Raw genomic sequence first — 17,558 nt, forward strand, 5'->3', positions numbered from 1 at the left:
CAACGTCTAGACAAGGGGTAACTATGGACAACATCTAGACATGGGGTAACTATGGACAACATCTAGAAAAGGGGTAACTATGGACAACATCTGGACAAGGGGTAACAATGGATAACATCTAGACATGGGGTAACTATGGACAACATCTAGACAAGGAGTAACTATGGCCAACATCTAGACATGACGTAACTATGGACAACATCTAGACAAGGAGTAACTATGGACAACATCTAGACATGACGTAACTATGGACAACATCTAGACATGTGGTAACTATGGACAACATCTAGACAAGGGGTAACTATGGACAACATCTAGACAAGGAGTAACTATGGACAACATCTAGACATGACGTAACTATGGACAACATGTAGACATGGGGTTACTATGGGCAACATCTAGACATGACGTAACTATGGACAACATCTAGATATGTGGTAACTATGGACAACATCTAGACAAGGGGTAACTATGGACAACATCTAGATAAGGGGTAACTATGGACAACATCTAGAAATGTGGTAACTATGGACAACATCTAGACATGTGGTAACTATGGACAACATCTAGACAAGGGGTAACTATGGACAACATCTAGACATGTGGTAACTATGGACAACATCTAGACAAGGGGTAACTATGGACAACATGTGGACATGTGGTAACTATGGACAACATCTAGACATGGGGTAACTATGGACAACATCTAGACAAGGGGTAACTATGGACAACATCTAGACATGGGGTAACTATGGACAACATCCAGACAAGGGGTAACTATGGACAACATCTAGACAAGGGGTAACTATAAACAACATCTAGACATGTGGTAACTATGGACAACATCTAGACAAGGGGTAACTATGGACAACATCTAGACATGGGGTAACTATGGACAACATCTAGAAAAGGGTAACTATGGACAGCATCTAGACATGTGGTAACTATGGACAACATCTAGACAAGGGGTAACTATGGACAACATCTAGAAAAGAGGTAACTATGGACAACCTCTGGACACGGGGTAACTATGGACAACATCTAGACATGGGGTAACTATGGACAACATCTAGACAAGGAGTAACTATGGCCAACATCTAGACATGACGTAACTATGGACAACATCTAGACAAGGAGTAACTATGGACAACATCTAGACATGACGTAACTATGGACAACATCTAGACATGTGGTAACTATGGACAACATCTAGACAAAGGGTAACTATGGACAACATCTAGAAAAGTGGTAACTATGGACAACATCTAGACAAGGGGTAACTATGGACAACATCTAGACAAGGGGTAACTATGGACAACATCTAGACATGGGATAACTATGGACAACATCTAGACAAGGAGTAACTATGGACAACATCTAGACATGACGTAACTATGGACAACATCTAGGCATGGGGTTACTATGGGCAACATCTAGACATGTGGTAACTATGGACAACATCTAGACAAGGGGTAACTATGGACAACATGTGGACATGGGGTAACTATGGACAACATCTCGACAAGGGATAACTATGGACAACATCTAGACAAGTGGTAACTATGGACAACATCTAGACATGTGGTAACTATGGACAACATCTAGACATGTGGTAACTATGGACAACATCTAGACAAGGGGTAACTATGGACAACCTCTAGACAAGGGGTAACTATGGACAACTTTTAGACATGGGGTAACTATGGACAGCATCTAGACGTGTGGTAACTATGGACAACATCTAGACAAGGGGTAACTATGGACAACATCTAGACAAGGGGTAACTATCGACAACATCTAGACAAGGGGTAACTATGGACAACGTCTAGACATGTGGTAACTATGGACAACGTCTAGACAAGGGGTAACTATGGACAACATGTGGACATGGGGTAACTATGGACAACATCTCGACAAGGGATAACTATGGACAGCATCTAGACGTGTGGTAACTATGGACAACATCTAGACAAGGGGTAACTATGGACAACATCTAGACAAGGGGTAACTATCGACAACATCTAGACAAGGGGTAACTATGGACAACATCTAGACATGTGGTAACTATGGACAACGTCTAGACAAGGGGTAACTATGGACAACATCTAGACATGGGGTAACTATGGACAACATCTAGAAAAGGGGTAACTATGGACAACATCTGGACAAGGGGTAACAATGGATAACATCTAGACATGGGGTAACTATGGACAACATCTAGACAAGGAGTAACTATGGCCAACATCTAGACATGACGTAACTATGGACAACATCTAGACAAGGAGTAACTATGGACAACATCTAGACATGACGTAACTATGGACAACATCTAGACATGTGGTAACTATGGACAACATCTAGACAAGGGGTAACTATGGACAACATCTAGACAAGGAGTAACTATGGACAACATCTAGACATGACGTAACTATGGACAACATGTAGACATGGGGTTACTATGGGCAACATCTAGACATGACGTAACTATGGACAACATCTAGATATGTGGTAACTATGGACAACATCTAGACAAGGGGTAACTATGGACAACATCTAGATAAGGGGTAACTATGGACAACATCTAGAAATGTGGTAACTATGGACAACATCTAGACATGTGGTAACTATGGACAACATCTAGACAAGGGGTAACTATGGACAACATCTAGACATGTGGTAACTATGGACAACATCTAGACAAGGGGTAACTATGGACAACATGTGGACATGTGGTAACTATGGACAACATCTAGACATGGGGTAACTATGGACAACATCTAGACAAGGGGTAACTATGGACAACATCTAGACATGGGGTAACTATGGACAACATCCAGACAAGGGGTAACTATGGACAACATCTAGACAAGGGGTAACTATAAACAACATCTAGACATGTGGTAACTATGGACAACATCTAGACAAGGGGTAACTATGGACAACATCTAGACATGGGGTAACTATGGACAACATCTAGAAAAGGGTAACTATGGACAGCATCTAGACATGTGGTAACTATGGACAACATCTAGACAAGGGGTAACTATGGACAACATCTAGAAAAGAGGTAACTATGGACAACCTCTGGACACGGGGTAACTATGGACAACATCTAGACATGGGGTAACTATGGACAACATCTAGACAAGGAGTAACTATGGCCAACATCTAGACATGACGTAACTATGGACAACATCTAGACAAGGAGTAACTATGGACAACATCTAGACATGACGTAACTATGGACAACATCTAGACATGTGGTAACTATGGACAACATCTAGACAAAGGGTAACTATGGACAACATCTAGAAAAGTGGTAACTATGGACAACATCTAGACAAGGGGTAACTATGGACAACATCTAGACAAGGGGTAACTATGGACAACATCTAGACATGGGATAACTATGGACAACATCTAGACAAGGAGTAACTATGGACAACATCTAGACATGACGTAACTATGGACAACATCTAGGCATGGGGTTACTATGGGCAACATCTAGACATGTGGTAACTATGGACAACATCTAGACAAGGGGTAACTATGGACAACATGTGGACATGGGGTAACTATGGACAACATCTCGACAAGGGATAACTATGGACAACATCTAGACAAGTGGTAACTATGGACAACATCTAGACATGTGGTAACTATGGACAACATCTAGACATGTGGTAACTATGGACAACATCTAGACAAGGGGTAACTATGGACAACCTCTAGACAAGGGGTAACTATGGACAACTTTTAGACATGGGGTAACTATGGACAGCATCTAGACGTGTGGTAACTATGGACAACATCTAGACAAGGGGTAACTATGGACAACATCTAGACAAGGGGTAACTATCGACAACATCTAGACAAGGGGTAACTATGGACAACGTCTAGACATGTGGTAACTATGGACAACGTCTAGACAAGGGGTAACTATGGACAACATCTAGACATGGGGTAACTATGGACAACATCTAGAAAAGGGGTAACTATGGACAACATCTGGAAAAGGGGTAACTATGGACAACATCTAGACATGGGGTAACTATGGACAACATCTAGACAAGGAGTAACTATGGCCAACATCTAGACATGACGTAACTATGGACAACATCTAGACAAGGAGTAACTATGGACAACATCTAGAGATGACGTAACTATGGACAACATCTAGATATGTGGTAACTATGGACAACATCTAGACAAGGGGTAACTATGGACAACATCTAGATAAGGGGTAACTATGGACAACATCTAGACATGTGGTAACTACGGACAACATCTAGACAAGGGGTAACTATGGACAACTTTTAGACATGGGGTAACTATGGTCAGCATCTAGACGTGTGCTAACTATGAACAACATCTAGACAAGGGGTAACTATGGACAACATCTAGACAAGGGATAACTATGGACAACGTCTAGACAAGGGATAACTATGGACAACGTCTAGACATGTGGTAACTATGGACAACATCTAGACAAGGGGTAACTATGTACAACATCTAGACATGTGGTAACTATGGACAACATCTAGACAAGGGGTAACTATGGACAACATCTAGACAAGGGGTAACTATGGACAACATCTAGAAAAGGTGTAACTATGGACAACATCTAGACATGGGGTAGCTATGGGCATAATCTAGACATGTGGTAGCTATGCACAATATCTCAAGATGGGGTCATTTTGGTCATGCCTAGACATGGGGTAATTGTGGGCAATATCTACACATGAGGTAACAATGGTAATGCCTAGACATGGGATAACTATGGAGAGTACCTAGACAGCTATTGTCCACAACTGCCCCTTGCCCAGGTATTGTCCATGGTTACTCCAGTTGGACACGGCACCTCACGATGGTGCTGACGATCCCAATTCTGACTTTACCCCAGGTCTATGCGTCGCCCATTCCAAAGAGGTCAATGGGTGTATAGAGACTTGCTCCATGGCTTTCATTGCCTGACTCGAAGCAACATTCATACCTCCCCGCCATCTCTAGACGTTGCCCCGTCCAGCCCAACTCCCGGCGCGGCCTTCTGATTGGTTGATTCTGACTGTCATTGTCTCGTTATCCCGTCTCCCTGGTAACTGGTCGTCTTCCCGTCGGGCGCCCGGAGATGACGTCAGGCGCGCCGCGGAGCTAACATGGTGTCCGTGACTCTCGGTAAGTGCCGGCTGAACCCGCTCGTGGTGTTGGCGGCAGATTGAGATACCGATCTCGGGCTGGGGTGAGAAGGCAGCTCTTGGTCCTGGGGAGGGGCGAGTATCCTCGGAACTCGGCGGCGAATCCAGACACGTCTCCTTGAGTGAGAAGTGGGGTCCGGGGCCTGGGGAGGAACGAGAAGCCCCAGAGCTCGGTAGCGGCGAACTCCAGCCGATCCCTGTCCCGCTCCCAGCGGCCTTCCGTCTCCCATAACGCAGGGACTGGAGCACAGAACCCAGGGGGAGTGCCTGCCGACTGGCTGAAGCTGTGCTCCGCTCTAGTCCTGACCCCAACCCTCCCCACCTTTATTATTCGGGCGTCTTGCCCCTGACTGTTCCAGTCTTGTTAAAGGGTCTCGGCCACGAACGTTGTCTTTTTGTTTCTTCCCATTGATGCTGCCTGACCTGCCAAGTTCCTCGAACATTTTGTGTGTGATTTGTTTTGCATTTACAGCATCTGCACACCTTCTCGTGTTTATTATCTCAAAATAACCCCTTTTGCTTCCAGTCTAATTTGACAGGAAATGTAGCAGCTATTTTTTTTTGTAGGCAGCGAGATGTCACAGACCCTCAAGGCAATTACCAGCTCGTCTATTTTTGACATGGCTGGCTGGTTACAACATTTTCTGGAACAGGACAAACACTTTCAAAAATTTTATACAAGGCATACAAGTATAATATCATTTAGTCCTTAAAAAGACTGGGAATTATTAAACCAAAATTAATACCATTGCACTAAGAAAATTTGGAAACTCAAAAAAACCCCTAAAATTCATTGCTATATATTCATTTCAATACTTTAAAGTTAATACTCCTTCCATTACTTGCAGTTCAAATAATGGCTGCGCAGTATTTCCAACATTAATATTTTTAAAGATAGACTCAATTAAATCGATTTAGGGGATCTAGTCCAGAAGTTCACTTTACAATTTAACTCTCACGCCATTCACACTGACTGTGTGTTATAACAGTGCTTGCGCAATACTAAGCAGAAGTTATCACTCACAAGCTCCTTTGGTGCAGCCTGGGTGAGGCTGAGCCAAGGCCCCATCTGCCCTCCTGTCCTGATGAAGTATCTTGTCAGCTCTCATTCGTTGTCCATAGTTGCTGCCTGACCTCCTGTGTTTCTTGGTGTGTTTTACTTTGGATTTTCAGTAGAAGCCTGTGGCCAGTTGAGTGGCAGCTTGCTTGGATTATCTGAGATACTGAATTCAGACACAGGCAATGGGAGAAGTATTAGAACATAGAAATTTACTACCCATTATAGGCCCTTCAGCCCACAATATTGTGCCGACCATGTAACCTACTCTAGAAACTGCCTAGAATTTCCCTAGCGCATACCCCTCTGTTTTTCTAAGCTCCATGTACCTATCTAAGAGGCTCTTAAAAGACCCTACTGTATCCGCTTCCACCACTGCCGCCAACAATACATTCCATGCACCCACCACCCCCGAGGTACCTGTTTCCAAGCACCTTAAAACTACCCCCTCGTGTTAACCCTGGGAAAAAGCCTCTGGCTATCCATACAATCAATGCCCCTCATTATATTATACACCATATTAACATTAAAGTATTGAAGCAAGTGTGTGGTAATGAATGTCTTTTCAGGCAAATTCAACTTTTGATTAGTTTGCAATCACAGATGGATTGGAAGGGCTGAATGAACTTGCATAGCTCGTGAATGTTGCGGAGAAGGTTGAGACTGACCATGCTGATCATTGGCTTTCTGAGGGTTTGTGACAGCTGCCACACCTTGTGTCACATAGCCTGAAAGCAAAGGGGGTTCTTTAGTGATAATACACAGGAGAAAGTCTGCAGGCACTGGAGATCCAGAGCAGCTCACACACAATGCTGGAGGAACTCAGCAGGTCAGACAGTGTCTATGGTCAGAGTAACACACACAAAATGCCAGAGGAACTCAGCAGGTCAGACAGTGTCTATGGACAGAGTAACACACACAAAATGCTGGAGGAACTCAGCAGGTCAGACAGTATCTATGAAAAGGCAACGTTACAGGCTGGACCTGTCTTCATGATTGGAAAGGAAGGGAAAAGATGCCAGAATAAAAAGGTGGAGAGAGAAGGATGAGAGCTAGAAGGTAATAAGTGAAGCCAGGTTGGTGGAAAGGTGAAGGGGGGGGAGGGGCACCAGTGGGAGGTTATAGGTAGGTGAGAAAAGGTCAGAGGCCGAAGTGGGTAATAGATGAAGAGGGAAAACTGATAGTAATGCCATGAGGTTGGAGGCTACCCAGTTGGAATATAAGGTATTGTTCCTCCACCCTCAGAGTGGCCTCATGCCATAAGGTGTGGTCCCGGCTCTTGAAAAGAATGTGAAAGAACTGAACTGGTTTATTAAAACAATTCACACCCTATTGTGATGTCATTTTGTTTTTAAGCTTGTAATTTGAAGCTCAAAGCTGCAGTTACTTATGCATTATACACAGGAGAGAAGCTGCTTTCACGTATTGAAAGGTATTCATAACTGCTTTGGATACAAAATAATTTTACTTTGAAATTAGTGGACCAGCAACCCAGAGGCTTTGGATATGATCCAGAGATTTAAGTGCAAATTCCACCATACCAACTGCTCTATTCAAATCCACTTAATTAAATCATTCTGGAATTTAAAAAAATACTGGAAATGGTGATCTATTTTCTCCTCAGCCCTATTCTCCTGTTTTCTCCCTGTATCCCTTCATGCTCTGACTAATCAGAATTTCTGCCTTGACTTGGCCTCCAGAGCCTCTGTGGCAACGAGTTCCCCAGATTCACCACAACAGGGTAATGGGGAGGATGGAGTTTGAGAGGGTTAACAAATCGGCTCTGATGGAAAAGTGGAGTAGTCTCAATGGGCTGAATGGCCTTGACCTGCTGAAGGGTCTCAGCCCGAAACATTGACTGTACTCTTTTCCATGGACACTGCCTGGCCTGCTGAGTTCCTCCAGCATTTTGTGTGTTGTTGCCATCTTAAAAGTTTCTTCTCCCCCCACCCAGGCAGTTGATTAGATCAACTATTCTTGTTAGCCCCTAGCCCCCTCTATTCATCCTTGAAATTCCTCTCTATTTCTGTTTTCAAGCGACGTCTGAGGCTATGTCCTCTGGTCCTAGACTCCCCCACTACAGGAAACATCCTCTCCACATCCACTCTATCTGTGTCCACAGGTCGTAGACTTCCCCCACTATAGGAAACATCCTCTCCACATCCACTCTATCTGTGTCCACAGGTCGTAGACTTCCCCCACTATAGGAAACATCCTCTCCACATCCACTCTATCTGTGTCCTCTGGTCCTAGACTCCCCCACTATAGGAAACATCCTCTCCACATCCACTCTATCTGTGTCCACAGGTCGTAGACTTCCCCCACTATAGGAAACATCCTCTCCACATCCACTCTATCTGTGTCCTCTGGTCCTAGACTCCCCCACTACAGGAAACACCCTCTCCACATCCACTCTGTCTGTGTCCTCTGGTCCTAGACTCCCCCCACCATAGGAAACATCCTCTCCACATCCACTCTATCTGTGTCCTCTGGTCCTAGACTCCCCCACTACAGGAAGCGTCCTCTCCACATCCACTCTATCTGTGTCCTCTGGTCCTAGACTCCCCCACTACAGGAAGCGTCCTCTCCACATTCACTCTATCTGTGTCCTCTGGTCCTGGACTCCCCCACTATAGGAAACATCCTCTCCACATCCACTCTATCTGTGTCCTCTGGTCCTAGACTCCCCCACTATAGGAAACATCTTCTCCACATTCACTCTGTCTATGTCCTCTGGTCCTAGACTCCCCCACTATAGGAAACCTCCTCTCCACATCCACTCTGTCTGTGTCCTCTAGTCCTAGACTCCCCCACTATAGGAAACATCCTCCGCACATCCACTCTATCTGTGTCCTCTGGTCCTAGACTTCCCCACTATAGGAAACATCCTCCCCACATCCACTCCATCTGTGTCCTCTGGTCCTAGACTCCCCCACTATAGGAAACATCCTCTCCCCATCCACTCTATCTGTGTCCGCTGGTCCTAGACTCCCCCACTATAGGGAACATCCTCTCCACATTCACCCTATCTGTGTCTTCTGGTCCTAGCCTCCCCCACTATAGGAAACATCCTCTCCACATTCACCCTATCTGTGTCCTCTGGTCCTAGCCTCCCCCACTATAGGAAACATCCTCTCCACATCCACTCTATCTGTGTCCTCTGGTCCTAGACTCCCCCACATTCACTAGTCCTCTCCACATTCACTCTCTCAAAACCATTCATCATTCTTGGTGAATTAGCAAGCCATTATTAGTTTTGTTTTATTGTTGACACCAAATAACCATTAAGTTCATTATGGAGCTTGCATATTATCCTGACTTATTTGCCCTCTGTTACTCAGGTCCTTGCTCTGTATTTTGGTACCTAGTTTGGACCTTTTAAGAATCCATGTGGATTATGGGTGTGCTGTAGAGGCCTCACTAATGCTTTATGAAGTATCGACTTTATATCCTAATTATGCAGGCTTCTCTTAAGAGCATCCTGTGCTGTTGGTTGTAACTGCTGTGTTTGTAAGCAAATTGAACATTCTTGACTCTCAATGAATAGACCAAGAACAATAAATCCGTGGTGGATTTGTTGCTGAGTCTCTATCACTTTTGGTCAGCCTGTCATAAGGAGATCCTTTGTTTATGTCAATCCGAAATACTATTTTCAGTTTGGAGGCCTTTATCAGATTGTACTTCAGCCGTCTCTGATTAAGATCCGGTTTATAATGACACTTGTGAATCTCAGTGATTGTTGGTGGCCATTTAAAAAAAAGGAAAACAATTAAATACTTTATTGATCTCCATTCTCTGGTAAGTGATCAGCACAAACACTAGCCTGTAACTTCCCTGTCGTAGTTGAGCTTTTGAACTGCCTGTATGACCTGGCACTTTTGCAGTGTAAACCAGTGTCAGAGGAGCAGGAAAGTTGCGGCATGACGCATCTGGACTGGAGACCAGGGAATGAGCTGATGTATGCCATTGCTCAAGCAGACTTGGAGGCAATTTGATGTGGCAGAGCCCGGGTCTGTGAGTGAGGAAAGACCCGAGGTTTGATCGATTTAAGTGCTGAGCTGAATTGGAAAGGTCAAGTACGGGTCAGATCGAGGTGGTAGGGCTCAGGTCTGAGAGTAGGGAGTCAGGGTGTCAGGGCTGGTGGCTAGGGATGGGCTAGTTCAGCTGATTGCTCCATGAGCTTTGCTTGTCTCCGCTGAACTGAGGCTGAGACCTGCATCTAACAGGCTCCTGGATCGCTGTAGCCACCCCTGGCTCTGCAAACTTCAGTTCTGAGTGCTATTAGCTTATGTTTATTGTCAGCACAATTAGTTTTTTTCTTTCTGCATGTTGGGTTTTTGACAGTCTTATTTTGTTCTAGTGGATTTCCTTGTTTTGTGGCTGGCTGTTAGGAGATGAATCTCAAGGTTGTGTAAAGAAATGTACTGTGGCTTTGCTGGGGAATAGGTGGTCTTATTTGTCAAGTAATTTAATTGATTGGAACAGGATCAGATGATACAGCTCTCAAGCCTGTCTGCTGTTCAGTGGTTGACTTATGAACTGCTCGTATTTATCTTTCTTTGACCCATTTCCCTCGATGCCTTTGGCATCCCTCTTGCTGTGGTGGGAGTGAGAGAGAGAGAGAGAGATCAGAATCAGATTTAATATCACTGGCACATTGAGGTGTTGGAAAGTAGTTTCTGATGGACTTTAGATCATGGTCTCGTTGGAGGCTTTGCTATCGCTTGCATAGTGTGTGGTGGGGAGGCTGATGTATTTGTTGGAGCAAGAGGGCTGGCGTGGAGGGAGAGTTGATGCTTGTGCGTTGGAAGGGGAGTGCTGACATTTTCCTGTCATTCTTCCTTTGGGGTTTTCTTCTGTCTCACGGATGTCTATGAAGAGAAAGCATTTCAGGTTGGAAATTATGTACGTTCTCTGATATTAAATGGAGCCATTGAACCATTGGTCTAGGGTTTAATATTGACTTCACTTGTTTGTGGATGATTATTCCAAATTTCTACTGTTACGTGTCCCGTAACTGGATAACTTACCAGCAAAGATAGAGAGGTCCGTTGAAGTCTGATGTCACTATTTTCAAACATTTTTATTTATAAAGGGGCACAAAAGTAAGGTTAATACAAACATTCAGATAATGCACATCGTCAATACTCAATCTAAAATACGGGTACAGTAATGTTCATCATTAAGAAGTAATCTCGATTGCTGTCTAGGGGATAATATATTGTCCGTTGGAAATATAAAAGTCACTCAGAAGTCTGCAGGCTTCAGCCTTTCGTGGAATCACTGGGTTTCACGTGTTTTAGAGGGATCGGTGAAAAACGGAAAAACTTGCCCGGGTCTTTATGAAGCCACTCCGTTAAATCAGGGGAGCGTTGTTAGTTCGAAGTCCTTCTCGGTATTATCAGCCCCCGCTCCCCAGGCAAAGGAGTTAGGAGCGCACGTGGCGTTGAGTAGCTTCCAGTCACGGGAGCACTGAGCGAGGGTCTCCTTCAGGTGCGTTGCTGGGGTACTGCTTCCTGCAGTCCCCTTTTACCTTGACTTGCAGAGTTGTAGATGTCCATCAGAGTAGGGTGATGCAAACTCCACCCCCACATTGCCCGAGGGTGTTCATGTCCATGGTAGCTGTCACGTAGCAGGGACATGCACGTCACACAGGTGCCTCTAAGAACAATGGCCAAAACCGTTGCATTGTCTCTCACTTCCGAGACCCGAATTAATAGCGATCTTGCGATTCTCTGGAAGGAGGGGGCTGCTCCCGCTCCTTCGGCCCCTCAGAGCTGTGGTACATTCATAACACTACCATCTCCTGTGCATAGTTGTTCTGGCTTCGCTTCTGTGCTACTAATCTTACATTAATCCACGGATGTGTGGTAATACGTTATTCATATCAAACCAATCTATGCCCTGCTTGCAAGCAGTTTTATTTAGTAATCCACGTTCTCTGTTACTCATGTGGTGCTATTTTCATCCCAGCACTTGTCTCTGGGGCTCTGTGCCCGACTGACCTTCAGTGAGTGAACGTCTGAGCTGCAGGTCACAGTAGAATTCCAACAATGGTAGAAATTGAAAGACGGGATTTCAAACAGCACATGAAAAGCCAAGGATTAGATCTTAGCACAACAGATTGTGCAGATGCCGGAAATCCAGAGCAACATACACGGAATACTGGAGGAACTCAGTAGGTCAGGCAGAATGCATGGAGATGAGCAAACAGCCAAGCTTCTGGGTCAAGACCAAAGAAACATTAGATCAGGGGTTCCCAACATGGGGTCCATGGACCCTTCAGTTAACGGTAAGGTTCTATGGCATAATAAAGGCTGTGAACTCCTGGATTAGATCCAATGTTAAGTACTAACTTAATCAGAATGGGGTTTAATATCACCAGCATATATCATGAAATTTGTTGTTATGTGGCAGCAGAACAATGCAATATATAATAATTGAGAGAGAAAAAAGTTGTGAATAACAGAACAAAAAATAGGAGATAAAAGACGTCGTGAACTGGTGTTCATGGGTTCAATGTCTATTCAGAAATCAGATGGCAGAGGGGAAGAAGCTGTTCTTGAAAGGTTGAGTGTGTGTCTTCAAGCATCTGTACTCCTTTCTGATGGTAGCAATGAGAACAAGGCATGTCCTGGGAGATGGAAGTCCTTAATGATGGACACTGCTTTTTTTGAGGCACCGTTCCTTGAAGATGTCTTGGATATTACGGAGGCCAGTGCCCGTGATGAAGCTGACTGTGTTTACAACTTTCTGCAGTTTATTTTGATCTTGTGTGGTTCATCCCCCCCCCCCCCCCGCCACCCCCAAACTAGAAGGTGATGCAACTAGTTAGAATGCTCTCCATGCTACATGTGTAGAAATTTGTGAGTGATTTTGGTGACACCTCAAACTCCTAATGAAATATTGCCACTGTCTTGCTTTCTCTTTAGCTGCATCGATATGTTGTGTCCAGGTTAGGTCCTCAGAGATGTTGATTCCCAGGAACTTCACTCTCTTCATTCTGATCCCTCTGAGGACTGGTGTGTGTTCCCTCGTCTTACCCTTTCTGAAGTCCACAATCAGTTCTTTGGCCTTACTGATATTGAGTGCATCGTTGTTGCTGCAACACCACTCAACCAGCTGGTATATGTCGCTCCTGTACTCCTCCTTGTCACCATCTGAGATTCTGTGCCAACAATGGTCATCAATGATCACATCTAAGATCAGCATTTGGAGCTAGGGATAAATTTTATGCCCTCTTGAACTGGCTACAATTGCAAGAAAAAGTTTGTGAACCCTTTCTAATTACCTGGTTTTCTGCATTAATTACTCATAAATTGCCTGATCTTAATCTAAGTCACAATAATAGACAAACACAATCTGTCTGAACTAATAATACACAAATATTGTACTTTTCATGTCTTTATTGAACAGATTGTTTAATCATTCACAGTCCAGGCTGGAAGAAGGATATGAACCCTAGTGATTAATAACTGGTAGAACTTCCTTTGGCAGCAGTAATCTCCACCAAACAGTGCCTGTAGCTGCTGAACAGACTTGCACATTGGCGAGGAAAATTTTTAGAGCATTCCTGCCCATGAACTGTTTCAGTGCATCATTATTTGTGGGATACCTTGCATAAACAGCCCTCTTCAGGTCATGCCAGAGCATCTCAATTGGCTTAAGGTCTGGACACTGACTTGGCCATTCCAAAACACAAATTTCCTTCTTTTTAAACCATTCTGTTGCTGATTTACTCTTGTGTTTCGGGTCATCGTTTTGTTGCATCATCCAACTTCTGTTTAGCTTTAGCCGATGGACTGCTACCCTGACATTCTGCTGTGAAATATCTTGATAGAATTTTGAATTCATTGTCCCCTCAATGATTGCAAACTGTCCAGGCCCTGAAGCAGCAAAGCAGCTCCAAACCATGATTCTCCTTTCACCATGCTTCACAGTTGGGATGAGGTTTTGCTGTTGATGTGTCATGCCCTTTTCCCTTATGGAGCACATAAAGGGATCTTTCTTGAGAAGAGAGCAGGCTCTGCCAGTAACCTGACTTTTTTGTAGGACAGGGCACCTCTACAACCCCCACCTTCAGTCTCGTCTCATTGATGGGAACACTGGACTCCAAGTAGGAGGCGTTACCTCAGAGGTTTGCGTACTTTTTTTTGAACCATGATTGTTTAAATGGTATACTCAGTATTGACGAGAAGAAGCACAATTATTTGTGTGTCATTATTTTAGGCAGATTGCATTTGCCTATTTTTGTGGCTTAGATGTAATGCAGAAAACCAGATTAATGCAAAGGGTTCACAAACTTTCTTGCAACTGTATGTCACATTGTCTTAACTGATTGAATTAAACTTTCTGATTCCCATACCTTTCATTCCCCAAGAGTTCTCTTTTCACCCCTGAATGCATTTAATCTGTTGGGTTCCCCTGCCTTCAGCAGTAAAGAATTTCAAAGATTCATCATCTTCTGAGAGAGCTCTCCTTTCTTGTCTTGGTCTTAAGTGAGTGATGTGCTATGCTGAGAGTACCCCCTCCCATTCTAAATGATGGATACAGCCAGGTCCATCTTGCACACAGCCCCCCCATTAATTACCACCACCTACAGCAGGTGCTGCATTAGAAAGGCAGCATCTGTAATCAAGGATCCCATTGCCTCTCTCATGCCCACTGGGGGGGCGTACATCTGAAGTCCCACACAACCAGGAAAACTACTTTCCTACAACCATCAAATTCTATTTTTATTTTATCTTATTGAGATACAGCATGGAATAGGCCCTTCGAGCTACACTGCCCAGCAATCCCCCAGGGGACAGAGTAGTGTAAAGGTTAGCACAACATTTCACAGAACAGCTGGCCCAGGTTCAGTTCCTGACACTGCCTATAAGGAGTTTGTACACTCTCCCTGTGACCATGTGGGTCTCCTCCCACAGCCCAAAGACTTACCAGCTGGTGGGTTAGTTGGTCATTGTAAATTGGTGCATGATTAGGCTAGGATTAAATCGGGGGAGCTCAAAGGGCCGGAAGAGCCTATTCTACGTTGTAACTCAATAAGTAAGTACGTAAATAAATAAACCAATAATAAAGGAGTGTGGTCACGGGGCGAATGTACAAACTTCTTACAGGCCACACCAGGAATTGAACCCAAATCGCCAGTACTGTAAAGCGTTGAGCTAACCACTACACTGCCATGCTGGCCAATTCGTGAACCCACACAACCCTAACCCTACGGAACACTGGCCTACCTCTTGAACTACCATATTACTGTGTCTTTTTTTGCTTTGTTTTGGCAGGTTCTGTTTTCTCAGTTCACTGTTTTGATTGTTTTCTGTCTGTCGTTTGCACTTGTGAGCCTTTGGTGCTGCAGCAAGTTTTCATTTTACCCAGAGTCAGCACAGAAACAGGCCCTTTGGCCCATCTAGTTCAAGCCAGAGCCATTTAAACAGTCTACTTCCAGTAACTTGCACCAAGACCTTAGCCCTCCATACCCCTGCCATCCATGTACCTATACAGACTTCTCTTAAAAGTTGAAATTGAGCTCGCATGCACCGCTTGCACTGGCAGCTCATTCCATACTCTCACCACCCTTTAAGTAAAAAAGATTCCCCCCACGTTCCCCTTAAATTTCACCACTCACCCTTAACTCATGACCTCTGGTTGTAGTTGCACCAAACCTCTATGGAAAAAGCCTGCTCGCATTTACTCTATCTATCCCCCTCATAATTGTCTCTACCTCTATCACATTTCCTCTCAATCTTCTACTTTCCAAGGAATAGCATCCTAACCTTTTTAATCTTTCCATGTAACACGAGTCCTCCTAACCCGGCAACATCCTTGTAAATTTTCTCTGTACTCTTCAACCTTTATGTAATTCTCTAAGTTGCAATAAATGCGTAGTGCAAAAAGAGAGCCAACAGTGAGGGAGTTTTCATGGGTTCATGTTCTGTTCAGAAATCTAACAGTGGAGGGGAAGAAGCTGATCCTAAAGTGTTAATTGTGTGCCTTCCTCTGGTAGCTTGTTTCACATATGTTAATTCTAAACATGGAGATAATATTTGCCTCTCAGGTTCTTATTAAATCTTTTGGCTCTCACCTGAATCCTATGCCCTCTAGCACTTGATTCCTGACTCAGGGAAGAAGAATGATTGCATTCAACCTCTCCATGTCCCTCATGATCTTGTACACCTTTATAAGATCACCCCGCAGTCTGCTACAGGCAAGGGAAAAGAGCATTAAGATTTCTGGATTAACCTGCACAGTTCATTCCAGCCACCAGCAGTGCAGCTTAGCCACAGTGTACACCATTTGCAGATGTGGTGCAGTTATTCAACTGCCCTGCTCTGACACTAGCTTCCAAACACATGACCTCTACCACCAGGAAGGACTTGGACAGCAGCTGCATAGGGGCACTGTGCTCTCTCCTCACTGCTGGCAGCAGGAAGCCCCACACCAGCAGGTTAAGAACAATCATTATCCATCAGCCAACAGGCTCTTGAACCAGAGAGGATAACTTCACTCACACTAACATTAAAATGATTCCACAGCCTAAAGACTCACTTTCAAGGACTCTACAATTCATGTTCTCAATATTTATTGCTTATTATTTATTAATATTATTTTGTTTCTTCTTGCACAGTTTGTTGTCTTTTGCATGTCAGTTGTTTGTCCCTTGTTCTTGTTTAACATTATTGTGTTTATTGTGAATCCCCAGAGGAAATTGAATCTCATTGTTGTATACGGTGACGTATTTGTACTTTGGTAATAAATGCACTGAATTTTAAAATATTCAGTTCCTCTCCATGTCGGGGAACATCCTGCGTTGGAAATGTTTCAAGGTTCCTTCACTGTTGTTCATTCCGTGCCATGTTGTTTGATGTAGGCGATCGTGGTCTTTCCATGACCATGATTGTTCTTGGCAAATTTTTCTACAGAGATGATTTGCTATTGCCACCTTCTGGGCAGTATCTTTACAAGACGGGTGACGTCAGCCATTATCAATACTCTTCAGAGATCTTCTGCATGGTGTCAGTGGTCACATAACCAGGACGTGATATCCAGCACATGCTCCCGTGGCTTCACATGGCTGATCGAGGGGGGTGGGAGGAGGGGGTGTGTGTATTGGGGATAAGCAGGTGCTGTACCTTGCCCAAGGGTGACCTGCAGGCTAGTGGGGGAAAAGAGCGCTTTACACCTCCTTTGGTAGAGACATATCTCAACCCCACCACCCTTTTCACTGGGTCTCGATTCTGACACTCCCTGCCAAATGACACTGTGGGGGAGGGATTGAGAGTACGTCATCAGAAGGAGTGCCA

General features: G+C 44.3%; 1 protein-coding gene across 6 annotated transcripts in view; it reads left to right on the forward strand.

The window, feature by feature from the left end:
* The first annotated feature begins 5,123 nt into the window (after positions 1-5,123).
* Positions 5,124-17,558, forward strand: part of c11h19orf47 (chromosome 11 C19orf47 homolog) — a 163,528-nt gene continuing 151,093 nt past the window's right edge. For all 6 annotated transcript variants that reach the window (XM_059985100.1, XM_059985098.1, XM_059985099.1 and 3 more), the window contains exon 1: positions 5,124-5,175. In XM_059985100.1, the coding sequence (XP_059841083.1) occupies positions 5,157-5,175 (19 nt within the window). In that variant the 5' untranslated portion in view covers positions 5,124-5,156. The remainder of the gene's footprint in view (positions 5,176-17,558) is intronic.

Source organism: Hypanus sabinus, chromosome 11 (genome assembly GCF_030144855.1).
Source record: "Hypanus sabinus isolate sHypSab1 chromosome 11, sHypSab1.hap1, whole genome shotgun sequence".
Taxonomy (NCBI): Eukaryota; Metazoa; Chordata; class Chondrichthyes; order Myliobatiformes; family Dasyatidae; genus Hypanus; species Hypanus sabinus.